We start from the raw sequence: 15399 nt of genomic DNA, 5'->3' as shown, positions 1-15399 counted from the left end.
GCCGCAGCAAGCTTCATGTGGAGGAGCGGGGAAACAAATCTGGTTCAACAGATAAGAGTCTGCTGCTTGTGTTGGAGGAATGCAGAATCAAACCCGGTTCTCCAGATTAAAGTCCACCTACTCGTAACTACCACACCACTCTGGCTCTCATTAGCATTTGGACTTCTGAGACTGCTACAATGAGACAGAGGCTGTCTCCTCTACCCACTGAATACGCCATTTAGGACTTTGTAGGTCAAATGCTGTTCCTGGAATGGAAGATGGCAGGAGGGCAAAGCACTAACCTCTGGACTCCCCCCCCCCCACCCCACCCCACATGCCTTAGAACATAACAACATAAGAACAAGCCAGCTGGATCAGACCAGAGTCCATCTAGTCCAGCTAGTCCAGCTCTCTGCTACTCGCAGTGGCCCACCAGGTACCTTTTGGAGCTCACATACAGTATGTGAAAGCAACGGCCTTCTGCGGCTGTTGCTCCCGATCACCTGGTCTGCTAAGGCATTTGCCATCAGATCAAAGAGGATCAAGATTGGTAGCCATAAATCGACTTCTCCTCCATAAATCTATCCAAGCCCCTTTTAAAGCTATCCAGGTTAGTGGCCATTACCACCTCCTGTGGCAGCATCTTCCAAACCCTAACCAATCACACGTTGAGTGAATAAGTGTTTCCTTTTATTAGTCCTAATTCTTCCCCCCAGCATTTTCAATGTATGCCCCCTGGTTCTAGTATTGTGAGAAAGAGAGAAAAATTTCTCCCTGTCAACATTTTCTACCCCATGCATAATGTTATAGACTTCAATCATATCCCCTCAGACGTCTCCTCTCCAAACTAAAGAGTCCCAAACGCTGCAGCCTCTCCTCATAAGGAAGGTGCTCCAGTCCCTCAATCATCCTCGTTGCCCTTCTCTGCACTTTTTCTATCTCTTCAATATCCTTTTTGAGATGCGGCGACCAGAACTGAACACAGGACTCCAAGTGCGGTCGCACCGCTGCTTTATATAAGGGCATGACAATCTTCCTCAAAATGTTTTATGGGTAGCTTGCCACAAACCACCTCACTTCCTTTCTGCTTCTAGGGCCTATCTTATCTTCACAACCAAGGGAAGATCCACAGAGACATTAAGGTAAGGAGATGCTGGCAGGCTGGGAGTTGGCGCTGATGGGGAGCTGCGGGAGTTTTTGAGAACTGTATGAGAAGATGCAGACATCAGAACATCTGAAGAGATCTGTCAGCTCAGACCGCTGGTCCGTGTAGTCCAGCATCCTGTTTCATACAGGGGCCAGGAGAACTAAAAGAGCTGCGCCCGTCACAGAAGATAAAAAAGGTTGGCCAATGCCGATGGTGCATGTAGTCTTACTGCAACTGAGACAGCATGTCGTTTCGGCCCATGAGAGAAGCAGGGAGCAACTCTGCCGTCCCGTCTCTCTCGAAGCCCTTTTATTGACAGTTTACAAGTGGAAAATCAAACAAGGCAGGCAGGCAGGGGAAACACAATACAATGGACAGGGCAAAGAGCACAGGGGGATTTAGGCAGGGGATTTGGCAAAACTGCACGTACACATTGGAGCCAGGAGGTCTTGCAACCTCAGCAGTTTTCTCTGAAACCACATTTGGGGAGGAAAGGTCAGTTGCACATGAGAGGCCTTTTTCCAAGCTGTGTATTGCCGTACTCAGGCGCGCCCCCCCCGGGTGTTGGGGGGCCCTTTTCCAAGCAACGTGCTGCCGTACTCGAGAGCCTCCTGCAGGAGAGAAAGGGGGGATATAAATCCAAACTCTTCTTCTTCTTCTTCTTCTTCTTCTTCTTCTTCTTCTTCCTCTTCTTCTTCCTCTTCTTCTTCCTCTTCTTCTTCTTCTTCTTCTTCTTCTTCTTCTTCTTCTTCTTCTTCTTCTTCTTCTTCCTCTTCCTCTTCCTCTTCTTCGTCCTCTTCCTCTTCCTCCTCTTCCTCTTCCTCTTCCTCCTCCTCTTCTTCTTCTTCTTCTTCTTCTTCTTCTTCTTTATTTACTAAGAGCCCTTTGGGGGAGGGCGGTTTATAAATATAATAAATAATAATAATAATAATAATAATAATAATAATAATAATAATAATAATAATAATAATAATAGCAACCCTTGTTTTCAGTTTCCCAAACCCTATAAAACAACTGCTCACTCCCACCCCCATTTTTTGCCAGTTGGAGATACCGCAGTGCATTTTTGAGTGAGAGAAAATTGCCGTTTGTCAGGGTTTTCCTGCCTCCCCTGGAGATGTTCAAATTGGAAAACTGATATATAGAGCGTCATGCTGTGCATACAGGATTACCAGCTCTGGGTTGGGAAATACCTGGAGAGAGTGGCGTTTGGGGTTTGGGGAGGGGACAAGAGGGCCTCTGAAAATGTACAAAGCTCCTCTTATTGTCACATAGTTGGAACCAGTTCATACAGATGGAGTGAAGGGGCAAGGGCGTTCTGGTCATCTTTGATATGTTTTTGAAATAGATCTTCAAACCACGGGAATGGGGAGGATCCTTCTGCAAGAATAGTCACTCTTACCCCCGCTCCCCTCCTGAAAGACAAGAGTTGAATTTTTCCAAGCATAGGCGACTGACTAATTTGCAGTGGAAGGAATAGGGTGATTTTGCAAAATCTGCAATAGAAGAGAAGAAGAAGAGTTTGGATTGATATCCTCCCTTTCTCTCCTGCAGGAGACTCAAAGGGGCTGACAATCTCCTTGCCCTTCCCCCCTCACAACAAACACCCTGTGAGGTAGGTGGGACTGAGAGAGCTCCGAGAAGCTGTGACTAGCCCAAGGTCACCCAGCTGGTGTGTGTGGGAGTGTACAGGCTAATCTGAATTCCCCAGATAAGCCTCCACAGCTCAGGCGGCCGAGCTGGGAATCAAACCCGGTTTCTCCAGATTAGATACACGAGCTCTTAACCTCCTACGCCACTGCTGCAATAGGGGTACCTCTCCCCTTTTCCTGCAGGGCACCATTTTAATTTACATATTTTTCTCCATGCTTTGACCAGATATAGATGTGCATTTCTTAATATTTGTATAAAACGGTTTGTGCATGTAACTATCAAAACATGGGGGTTGGACCTGACAGCCCTTGCAGTCTCTTTCGACTCTATGATTCTATGTGTATAATATTTGTGACTTTCTGAAGTTTATTTTGTGTGGCTCTTACATTAAGCAGTCTTGGCCACTTCTGCCCTAGATTAGGCTGACCAGCCGTCCCGCTTTTGGCGGGACAATCCCGCCTTCACACAATTTGTCCCGCCTCCCGCGGGTTATTTCCATTGTCCCGATTTTTGGGAGGCTGCCGCACTGCCTTCTGGGGTGCAAGGCAGTGTGGCAGCCTCCCCTGTGTGCGGCCGCAGGAGCATGGCCTTCTGGGGCGCTGCTGTTTCCCGCCCTGTGACAGGGCGGGAAACGGCAGCGCCCCAGAAGGCAGTGCGCACACGCAGCCGCCTACCCCGTCCTGGGTTCACAAGGTGCCCATCTGATCACCTTACCCTAGATTTATTAAACTGACTAATCTCTGTAACGGCCGAAGTCTTTGGGAGATGTTATGACACTTTCTGATGAATTCTAATTCGGCAGATAACACCACGAAGCTACCAGATTCGGGGGATGGGGTGTTTTTTAGACTATTGAAGACTCAACTTCTTGCTGGGAAGTGTAAATACCAGAACAAGATACATAAATGTTTCATTTCTCTTCTGAAAGTGAAAGCGACGGTAGGCACAGCCTGAAATAATAGTCGGGGCCCTCACCCGTAGCTTCTGCTTTTCGAAGAACGTAGATAGCATCTGAACTTCTGCACACCAGCAGCGGTGTACAGATCCGACCTCACTACAATAATCAATAGAGTCAGAATTTAAAACACAACCAACAACAACAACAACAACAACAACAACAACAACCCTTTATTGGCATACAAAACATGGCAACATTTCAAAGTAAAACAAGATTAAAAAACACAGTTAAAGTTGCTAATTTCCAATATAAAATTTGCAACAGTCTCACACAAGAGCACATCAGAGCTGTTTGGCTGTCTTGTAACACTCTTGTAACATAGAAAAAGTGCAGAGAAGGGCAACGAGGATGATTGAAGGATTGGAGCATCTTCCTTATGAGGAGAGGCTGCAGCGTTTGGGACTCTTTAGTTTGGAGAGGAGACGTCTGAGGGGGGATAGTACTGCAGTCTATAAAATTATGCACGGGGTAGAAAATGTTGACAGAGAGAAATTGTTCTCTCTTTCTCACAATACTAGAACCAGGGGGCATACATTGAAAATGCTGGGGGGAAGAATTAGGACTAATAAAAGGAAACACTTCTTCACGCAACGTGTGATTGGTGTTTGGAATATGCTGCCACAGGAGGGGGTGATGGCCACTAACCTGGATAGCTTTAAAAAGGGCTTGGACAGATTGATGGAGGAGAAATCGATCTATGGCTACCAATCGTGATCCTCCTTGATCTCAGATTGCAAATGCCTTCTCAGACCAGGTGCTCAGGAGCAGGAGCAGCAGCAGAAGGCCCTTGCTTTCACATCCTGCATGTGAGCTCCCAAAGGCACGTGGTGGGCCACTGCGAGTAGCAGAGAGCTGGACTAGATGGACTCTGGTCTGATCCAGCAGGCTAGTTCTTATGTTTCTTATGTTTCACTCTTGCCACTGAGAACAATGCAAGAAAATGGAATTCATGTATTTCAGACACGGTCAGAGAGGATACGGAAGGCAGAGATGAGGGGAGAAATTGCTGAAGGGCACATCTTGAGTTGAAATGACCAGTCCAGTCTTGAGCTGAAGGCTTCTCGCAATGAACAGGGTGTCCTTGAGCATATGTAGAGTGTCTCTCTGGAGCGAATACATCACAATTAGCCTTAGCATGCTTGTCCTTCAGGTTGGAGGACATGTTTTTCTGGAGAGGGTTAGGCTGGGAATGCCTGGCTTCTTGGGGCAATACCCCCTCCTCCCCACCTTGCTTCACCCTCCTCCTTCTCACATACATGTTTTCTGTGCCCGTTCATTTTTCAGGGAGCCAACGTCCTCCTCAACGGCCGTGGGGAAGTCAAACTCGGTACGTTTCGCAGGGGCCCTCCCCCCCGGGGCTGTTCCCATGGGATGTGGCATCAGGAGCTGGTACGGGGCTCGAATCGGTCCTCTGGGATTCGACACACAGAAAGAACCAAATCCGTTCCCCAAAACAATGAGGCCAGAAAAATCCTTAGTCCTCAGAACACAGGTGTCAAACTTGCGGCCCTCCAGATGTTATGGACTACAGTCCCCATCATCCCCTGCCAGCATGATGTTGGCAGGGGATGATGGGAACTGTAGTCCATAACATCTGGAGGGCCGCAAGTTTGACACCTATGCCTTACAACCATTCTTAGTTCTTGCTGTTAACCTCCCTGAAGTCTTAGGCTTCTTGCTTGCGTTGTGTGTGTGTGTGTGTGTGTGTGTGTGTGTGTGTGTGTGTGTGTGTGTAAAGCGTTGTTAAGTTGCAGTTGCCTTCTGGTGACCCCCCCACAGGGATTTCAAGGTAAGAGCTGTTCAGAGGTGGTTTGCCCCTGCCTGCCTGCCTGCCTGCCTGCCTGCCTCTGCATCGTGACCCAGGACCTCCTTGGCGCTGTCCCGTCCCTGCTCAGCTTCCAAGATCCAAGGAGATCAGGCTAGCCTGGGCCCAGAAGCGTACCAGGGGTAAATGGTGCCCAGAGACAAATTGTCTCCAGGATGCCCCCCCCCAGGCCAGCCCCCACACCACCCTAGCTCCGCCCCCTGATGCCCCAGGCTCCATCCCCACTGCCCTCGACCCCACCCATGTCACCATGGATATGGGCAAGGTCTAGGGTGCCCACCTACCCCCCACAGACTCCCCCTGCAGCCTGCAGTCTCTTCTGACCTCCCCAGAAGAGACTGCAGTCCCGGCCGAGCAGACCTTCTTTTATAAGCACTGAGGCCAGGGGGTGGGGCTTGGGGAGCAGGAAGGGGTGGGAGCCCAGCCGGCAGGGGGAGAGGAAGTGGGGGAGGCCAGGGTGGGGTTGAGGGCGCTTGGAGGCAGCAGGAAGTTCTGCTGCCTTGTCGTTTTTGCGTGCCTCGGGCAGGTCAAGTCACGCGAGAACGATGAGAGCAGGACTTCCTGGTCACGTGGGGGGCCGATTTTGCGTCGCCCACGTGACCAGAAGAGATACGCCACTGCCTGGGCCTGATCCAGCTCAGGGCAAATGGTAACATTGAGTTTCAACTCATGCATGGCGACATCATGAAGTTCCATCTCACGGGACTTTCAGGACATAAGTCATTTGCCATTTCCTGCCTCTGCATAGCAACCCTGCACTGCCTTCATGATACGTAACCAGGGCTGACCTTGCTTAGCTTCTGAGATCTGATGAGATCAGGCTGGCTTAGGCCAGGGGGCTGCAACCTGCGGCTCTCCAGATGTTCATGGACTACAAATCCCATCAGCCTTCCAGCATGCCCAGTTGGCCATGCTGGCAGGGGCTGATGGGAATTGTAGTCTTAACAACAACAACAACAACAACAACCTTTATTTGGCATTTAAAAATAGGTTCTAGAGCGTTGCCAGACATTTTTGAAATACAAATCAAGGTTACATTCAAAGTGCAGGCAGGAAGACTGTATATAGCAGAATACATTACTTAGAAAGTTCTGTCACTTGTAAAAGAAATTTTGCTACTTTTTCCAAGAGCACGACATCTGTGTTGTTTAACAGAAGCTCCACAACAGAACAGTCAAAGTCACTTTCAGATTTGTCTAGGGCCAGCCTGGGAGAGAAATTCCTGATGCCCACATATCTCGGACAGTCAAGAATAATGTGAGCAAGAGTCTCCACTTGATTTTTACAGTGTGGACAAAACCGATCCTGGAGAGGGATGGATAAGTAACGACCCTTTGTAATGGCCGATGGGAAGGTATTGGATCTGGCCCTTGTGATAATCCATCTCTGTTGGGGTTCAGTTAATAATTCAAGATATTTGGCTATGTGCCCCTGTTCCGGTATTATTCCGACAGAGGGGTGAGCATGATTTATTTGCTATCCCCAACAAGATATGATATTCCTGTTCTAGAAGTCTACTTTTTAAGGTTCGGAAAATCTCTCTGGGTGTCAGCATACAGAGATCTTCAAGCAATAGACCTATTGAGTAAATTTTTGATTTGAGAAGTTGATACCATTCGGAGGCAAATAGGTCTGGGCGCGCAGTGGGAATTGTAGTCCATGAACATCTGGAAAGCCGCAGGTTGCAGACCCCTGGCCTAGAAGCCATCCAGGTCAAGGTTTGCTAGCATTACCACTGGGTTTTTTTTCATGTGCAAGGGCTCGCTGAGCTTCTGTGATCTCTGCTTTGCTTATGCAATCCAACATTTATTTTGTGCTTTATTTCTAACCCAGCTACTGCCCCCGCCCCCACATGACCAATATTTCAAAACAGTTCCAAGAGTTAGGGATTTGTGATTGTATGCCTGTGGGCCAATCCGGGCTGGGCACAGCTGGCTAGAACAGGAACCTGATGAAAAGGTCCAGGTGACAAGAACATGATGAACGTAGCAGGTGTGTCTGGGTAGCCCCCCAGCTTGAGCAAGATGCAGCATACATATTTTTTGACCAGGCCAGCATCATGCTAAAATGAAGCCTAATAAAATTACTGCAGAGTAGTAACCCAGATGCTGTTTGATTGTGAACATTGCCCAGTTGCTATTATCCGTTCCCTGAGCTTCTTTATCTGTTTGCTGTATTTCTAAATGCATGACACCTTTTTGGACGACTTTTGGTTTTTCTACTCAAGTTCAAGTTCAAGTTCAAAGACCTTTATTAGGCATTAAAACATAGCAGAGCTAAGTAATCCAAATACAGTTTTACAAGATAAAACAGGTACTCCTGTTTCAAAAATGCATACATCAGAGCGAAAGAGGAGACCAGGAAATTATTTCGTAATAGTGAGCAAGAATTTGGCCACTATGTCCAATTGCTTGGGATTCTCTGTATTCAGAAGATAGTTCAATTTAAGATTAAAAAGGCTTGGATGGACCAGTAAGGGATCCCCTAGTTTTTCTACTCACTGTTAACAAATTACTCTCTTCTATTTTTCCCTCCCCTTTCCCCAGCGGATTTTGGAATCTCGGCACAAATCAGCGCTACCTTTGCCCGGAGAATGTCTTTCATTGGCACCCCTTACTGGTAAATTAGAATAAACTCTTTGGTAGTGGAGGGGTGGGTGACCAATTCAGGTTTCTAAGACTGTCAAATGGGATGGACTATTGTACTGGATATTTTTCATGACTGTTGAAAAGCCATAGTGAGCTCTGGCCCCCCTCCCCCCCTGGGTTCATCTGCTATTAGCAAACACTCCTTCCTGAAAAACCTCCCTTTGTCACCCAAATTCATCGAATCGTAGTATCATTGAATCATAGAGTTGGAAGAGACCCCAAGGGCCATCAAGTTCAGCCCCCTGCAATGAAGGAACACATAATTAAAGCACTCCTGGCAGTTGGCCGTCCAGGCTCTGTTCAAAATTAGTCTGATCTGTTTTGTTTTAGTTTGAGGAATTAGCAAGGAACAAATCTTGCAATGCGAGAGGGGTTAGAAATCTGCACAAAAAACAGAATTTAAGAAGATTTACAATTTTATTAAAGAACCAAAAATAATAAAAATACACATGCAATTCTGCAAAAAAACCCCAAACATTCAGAGTTTCAAGGAGTCTAGGATGTAGAGAGAGATGAAAGATAGATGGGAATAGAGCAGTAGTTCTCAACCTTCCTAATGCCGTGACCCTTTAATACAGTTCCTCATGGGGAGAGCTTTTCCTCATGTTGTGGTGACCCCCAACCCTAACATTTGTCCATTTTACAGATGGAGAACACTGATGCAGAGAGCCTTAGGTGACCCCTGTGAAAGGGTCGTTTGACCCCCAAAGGGGTTGCGACCCACAGGTTGAGAACCACTGGAATAGAGGGTGTGATGGAAGGGTGATATTTACCAGTCTAGAAGAGGTCTGGAGAAATGAGTTCCAGGGCCAGCGCTATTTGCAGGAAAATGACTTCAGGCACAATGGAGCAAGGTCCAAGAGCGGAAAATACATCCAAAGGCGAGTTGGGAGGTCTCGTTACAGGAAAAGTTAACCCTCTGCCAATGGTAAGAGGGGCCACTTTCCAGAAACAAAGCAGAGTTCCGTTCCCAAGTGGGAACAATGCTATGGAAAAGGCATGATTGGGTTACAACTTGGGTCCGCCCAACATCTGATTAGGTCTGGGCTGCACTGACGATATTGGAGGACATTCTAAGTCAGAATGAGCCTGGAAGGCTAAACAAAGCAACTTGGGAAAGTTGATGGTTCTTTGATAGTTGGACAGAAGCTTTAAGATTAAGTTAACCCTTGGGGAGGAGGGTACAGGATGGAATCGGGGGGGGAGGGATTTGCATGTTCTTTGTGAAGTTGAGGACTGGTGTGTCTTCTGAAGGCTGCGCTGTTGTTATCCAGATCCGAGTGGCTGAGCCTTCAGGGAAGGCGTTGACTATTGCAATGCACTCTTGATTTGGAAGGGGAAAAGCATATGTCAGGAAAACCCCTCTTAGCATCAAAGTCCAATGATTAAGATGGCATCCACCTTAGCAGTGGTGGGATCCAAAAATTTTAGTAACAGGTTCCCATGGTGGTGGGATTCAAACTGTGGTGTAGCGCCAATGGGGCTGGGCGGGGCACAATGGGGGCGTGGCCGGGCATTCCGGGGGCGGGGCATTCCTGGGCGGGGCTGTGGCAAGGACGCAGCCGCTGCGGCGGTCCTTGGGCGGGAAACGAATGCACGCAGGCGCAGGCTGCCACGCACGCCAGCGCACCTCCTGCTAGACTGCTTCAAGTTCTGCGCGCTACTGCTGAGAGGAGGGGCGTAACTAACGCCAAAATCACGTGGCAAAATCGCCAATGAGTAACCCTTCTCGGCACACACAAATAATTAGTAACCTACTCTCGGGAACCTGTGAGAACCTGCTGGATCCCACCTCTGCATCTTAGTCTGAACTGTCCATGATACCAAGATATGACTGGTAGGGCGTTTTAATGAAATGGCCCCTCTGTCCTGCTATGGGCTTGCATGCCAACACCCAAATGTATCATGTCTGGTCATTGAGAGTGGGAAGAAGGCGCAGGCCAGAATGTTACGAAAAAATTCGTCAGCCTTTGCCGATTGAACCGTGCCCTTCAAATGCCAACCTGGAGAAGTAAGCCCTTCAAGGCCAGCATCTCTGGAGAGAAATTGTTTCATAATGGGGGGGGGGGAGATTCCTCCCTTTGTGGCATTGCTGATGTACAGGCGAAATTTTTAAACTCAGTGAAATCCTCGCCCTCATCTTTTCCTCTCCTCTTCAGGCAAGAATCCCGTTCTCACAGGTAACCATGGCTAGCTTTGCACCCTGTGTCTTCCAACCATGGTTATGGTGTGGTGCTAACCATGGTTAGCAAGAATATCACTGTGAAACTCCACAGTTAGCCCCAGAAATTGAAGCCTAGAGGATTTATGCAAGAGGACGGGGGAGGAGTAGGTAAACCAGCAGGGTATACATGACTTCCTAAACAGGACTGGGAGATTGAGTACACGTATTACGTCTGCACAGAAGTTAAACGGATGCCCTCGGTGGATTTTGGAGATTGTAGGGGGTTGTAACCCCTGACCTGGATAGCTGCAGAATAGCCTGATCTCAGAATCTAAGCAGGGTAGACCCTGGCAAGCAGTGGCGTACCTAGGCAAACTGGACCCCTGGGCAAAACCTGCGCTTGATGCCCCCCCAACAACAACAACAACCTTTATTAGTCATTGAAAGAATAAAAGAAAGAAAGAAAACAAGCATTGGCAGGAAGGGGGTGGATTTAAAAGGAGAATCTGGGGAAATTTTTAGGGTGTGCCTGCTGTCAGGGGTGCAATTATTAAGATAGCAGCACCAAAATTTCAGAGTATTTTCATGAGCCCCTACTGATGATACCACCCATGTTTGGTGAAGTTTGGTTCAGGGGGTCCAAAGTTATGGACCCTCAAAGGTTGTAGCCCCCATCTCCTATTAGCTCCCATTGGTAACAATGAGGGATGGGGACACTCCCTATCGGAGTCCATAACTTTGGACTCGCTAAACCAAACCTCACCAAACCTGGGTGATATCATTAGGATGGGGTCTCCCTGAAAAAATCACCTCGAAATTGTGGTTTAACTAAGCTGGCCTAACCTAACTGCACCCCCCTGCAGAGCCAAAACAGAAAAAGAAGCTTACTGAAAAATTCAAAAAAATCCCACCTGCATTTTTGGCGCCCCCCCACAAGGGGGCGCCCTGTGCAACTGCCCACTTTGCCCAATGGGAGGAACGCCTCTGCTGGCAAGTATTTGGATGGGAAGCCTCCAAGGGATACCAGGATCATGATTCGGATACAGGCAACGAGCAAACCACCTCTGAACATCTCTTGCCTCGAAAACCCAAGGGATTGCCATAAATCAGCTGTGACTTGACAGCGAGGGTGGAGAAGTGTGAAATGAGGGTGGTGGTGGTCTCTAAGATCTATGCATTGGGGCATGGAACCTATGTCCAGTGTTCCTCCGTTTCTGTTCCAGGATGGCCCCAGAGGTAGCTGCAGTGGAGATGAAAGGGGGCTACAACGTCCTGTGTGACATCTGGTCAGTGGGGATCACAGCCATCGAGCTGGCAGAGTTGCAGCCCCCCATGTTTGACATGCACCCTATGCGGTGAGTTGTTTTGGAAGGCGCTGTTTGCTCCTCTTCCTACCCGCCCCTCCAAGCCATGGGATACAGAGATGTTCTTTCCTTTGAGTTGCTGTGGCTATTGAAAGAAATCTGGGGTGATCCTGCAGCAGTCTATCTGTCATAAATAGGCATTGGGCATCTCTTACCCAGTGGTGGGATCCAAAAATTTTAGTAACAGGTTCCCATGGTGGTGGGATTCAAACAGTGGCGTAGCACCAAAGGGGCTGGGCGGGGCATAATGGGGGCATGGCCGGGCATTCCGGGGGTGGGGCATTAATAATTTCTCTGTTACTGTACATGGACCCAAATGGACCCAAATGATGCTGAAAAATATCAGCCTTTTTGGGGATCTGATTTTTTTTGACTACCTTTTGTTGCCACATTTTTTCAGGGGAACCCCCCCCCCCCCCAAATGCCGATAAGGTATTTTTCTTTTCTGGTTCAGATTTACTGAACACCCACTCCTAGTTCTCACGGCCATCTACTGAGTTCCTAGAAGAGAAGGGATTCAAACCTGGTATCTCCCAATCGGTAGCTCGTCCAGCTGCTGTGCTACTCAGCAGAATTTGAAAACATGTCAGCAATGACTCTTCAGCTCTCCAAAGCCAGAGGGTAGAGAAGGAATAGGGTTTGTTTGCGGGGTGGGTGGGGTGGGGGGGCGAGCCTTCAGTATCTTGGCTCCTCTTTTAACTAGCCAAGCCCAGAGAAATTATTGCAGAATCCTTATTTTTTAAAAAATTTTATTGTATAGAATATTATATTTGTTACATTCACTATGTTTGTTACAACTATACATTTTTTCCTTTTTCACCCCCCTCCCCCCCTCTTTCCCGTTGATTATTTCAAGCAAGGAGCAGAAGGTTCATTCTTCTTATGCTCTTGTTCCTGGTTCTTTGTCCATTAAATCCATTGCTGTTAAAACTTTTCCTTTAGCGTCCACAGCTTCATAATATCTTCTAGTTTCTCTTGCCACAGTGTATTTTTTGCCAGTCTCTCAAAAATCTCTAACTGTATTTGTTCCCAAATATATTCCAGCCGTTTTGAGACTGTCCATTTCTTGTTATCTTTCCAACGCTTCAACAACACTGCGTGTGCCGCTCTAATCATTATTTTATACATTGGTTCCAAATTTCTGTTCACTCTTATATCATCTATTATCCCCACAACTAATAAATCATTGTTTACATCAATTTTTACTTTTACTAACTGCTCTACATATTTTCAAAATATTCTCCCAAAACTTTTTTACCACTTTACATTCTATCCACATGAGTATAATATGCTCCTTTTTCTCCACAGTGCCAACATTTTGGGCTTAGTCCTTTGATCATGTAGGCTAGTTGTATTGGGGTAATTATTGCAGAATCCTGTGTCACTGGTGCAGAATTAATCGGTTGCTGTCGTGATGTTCTGTGGGCGTGATCTGATTTCCTTCCGCTGTGTCCTTTCGCAGAGTCTTGGTTCTCATGACAAAGAGCGGCTACCAGCCCCCAAAGCTGAAGGAGAAAGCCAAGTGGTGAGAGCCAGTCCCTTGCCTCCCCATCCATCCTTAGGCACCCACTATCCTCCCATTCATGGATAGAAGTAGGACCGGGGGGTGGGGGTGGGGTGGGGAGACAGCGCTCCCGGAGGCTGCCTGTATTCTGAGCTACCACTTGGGAAGTTCATTTGAATCCACACAAGCAGTCTGTGTTGTGCTATTATTGCTGCTGAATTTCTCTGCGGGGGTAAGACCAGGGGCGTGGGGGGGGGGGGGAAGGGAATGCCGCCCAGGGCAAAATGGCACCAGGGCTCCGGCCCCCTCCAAGCCCCCTTCTGCACCCCTCCCAACTGACCTTAGAGCAGCTGGCTGAGAAAGCAGCCTGGCTGGGCTACTGGCTGAACTACAGTAGGTATGTGTATGGGGGGGTAGGGGGATCAAACCCCCTGTGGACCCCCCCCGCTCCCCCCCATTTACCTTAGTTCAGCCCGCTGCAAAGAGCAGCCGGCTGACACAGCAGCCTGGCCACGGCACGGCCCTGCCTGGCTGGTGGGTCAGGGGCGGGCAGGGGCACCCATCAGTGGCCTCTGCCAGGCCTGATGAGGCGGGGCGAGAGGGGGAGGGGGTGAGGAGCCATTTTCCACCCCCCATGTGACCCAGGGTTCAGCCCAGAGCATCCCTGGTGAGTTTTTGTCTAGCTGCTGCTTAAAGACAGCCAGTAAGGGGGAGCTCACCATCTCCTTAGGCAGCTGATTCCACTACTGAACAATTCTTACTGTAAACCCCCTCCTCTTGAGATCTACCTTTCTGCCTGTAATTTAAACCCAATACTGTGAGTCCCTCTGCTGCTCCCTGCCTTCCTCTGAGAACCCTTCAAATACTTAAAGATACACAATCATGTCCCCGCTCAACCTCTTTTTCTCCAGGCCGAGGATTCCCAAATCTGGGGTGCTGTGTGGTTTCCGGGCTGTATGGCCGTGTTCTAGCAGCATTCTCTCCTGATGTTTCGCCTGCATCTGTGGCTGGCATCTTCAGGGGATCTGAATTGATTCAGATCCTCTGAAGATGCCAGCTACAGATGCAGGCGAAATGTCAGGAGAGAATGCTGCTAGAACACGGCCATGCAGCCCGGAAACCACACAGCACCCCAGTGATTCCGGCCGTGAAAGCCTTCAACAATAGATTCCCAAATCCCTCAGCCTGTCCTTGCGGGGTTTGGTCTCCAGGCCCCTGATCAGCCTCTTTGTTCTCCTGAGCACCTGCTCCATTCTCTCCACGCCCTTTGAAACGAGGCCTCCAGAACTTCACACGAGGCCTCCAGGTGTGACCCGACCAATACAATGTACAGCAGAACTATGACATGTTGTGATTTGGGTGTTATGCCTCTGTTGTTACACCCCAAGGCCGATTCCGCATGGCCAGCGAGCGGGTGTGCATTTGCATAAATTATGCCGATGCACCCCCCTTCCCCCAGGACCATTTGCAGAGATGGTCCCGGTAGGGGCCAGGGACGTAGGTATAGATTTTTATGGGGGGGTTCGGGGGGGCCACACCCCCACCCGCCCCTAGGGCATGACCACGCCTCCCCAAGCCCCGCCCCTGGCCTAGCGCTTATAAAAGCAGCTCTCCGAGGTGGGGGATGGCTGACTCCCTTGCCCTGCCTTCATCTTCTATTAGCTCCCATTGAAAACAGTGGAGGATGGGGCACTCCCTTTGGGAGTCCATAGCTTTAGACCCCCTGGACCAAACTTCACAAAACCTGGGTGGTATCAATAAGAGACTCTCCTGATAATACATCCCTGGTTTGGTGAAGTTTGGTTCAGAGGGTCCAAAGTTATGGACCCTCAAAGGTGTAGCCCCCATCTTCTATTATCTCCCATTGGAAGCAATGGAGGATGGGGGCACCCCCTTTGGGAGTCCATAACTTTGGACCCCGTGAACCAGACCTCACCTAACTTGGGTGGTATCATCTGGAGAGTCCCCCAAACAATCCCTGAATGTTTGGTGCTGCTAGCCCAAACAACGCGCCCCCTGCAGGCCAAAAACCAAAAAATCAGTGAAATGTTTTAAAAACCCACAAACGGAGGGGCGGAGCTTCGGACATGAATGGGTTTTTTTTTTCAAACCCGAGAAACCCCCCCTTACCTACGTCCATGGTAGGGGCGCAGG

General features: G+C 48.7%; 1 protein-coding gene across 3 annotated transcripts in view; it reads left to right on the top strand.

The window, feature by feature from the left end:
* Positions 1–15399, top strand: part of MAP4K1 (mitogen-activated protein kinase kinase kinase kinase 1) — a 71012-nt gene that overhangs the window by 20541 nt on the left and 35072 nt on the right. For 2 of the 3 annotated variants that reach the window (XM_048499192.1, XM_048499191.1), the window contains exons 8-12: positions 1077–1124; positions 5025–5067; positions 8112–8184; positions 11601–11732; positions 13204–13266. In XM_048499192.1, coding sequence (XP_048355149.1) covers positions 1077–1124; positions 5025–5067; positions 8112–8184; positions 11601–11732; positions 13204–13266 — 359 coding nt within the window. The remainder of the gene's footprint in view (positions 1–1076; positions 1125–5024; positions 5068–8111; positions 8185–11600; positions 11733–13203; positions 13267–15399) is intronic. The other variant, XM_048499193.1, reaches the window with a different exon arrangement.

This window comes from Sphaerodactylus townsendi, linkage group LG06 (genome assembly GCF_021028975.2).
Source record: "Sphaerodactylus townsendi isolate TG3544 linkage group LG06, MPM_Stown_v2.3, whole genome shotgun sequence".
In the NCBI taxonomy this organism is placed as follows: Eukaryota; Metazoa; Chordata; class Lepidosauria; order Squamata; family Sphaerodactylidae; genus Sphaerodactylus; species Sphaerodactylus townsendi.
The sequence above is the reverse complement of the archived record's forward strand: the minus strand, read 5'-3'. Positions and strand labels throughout refer to the sequence as shown.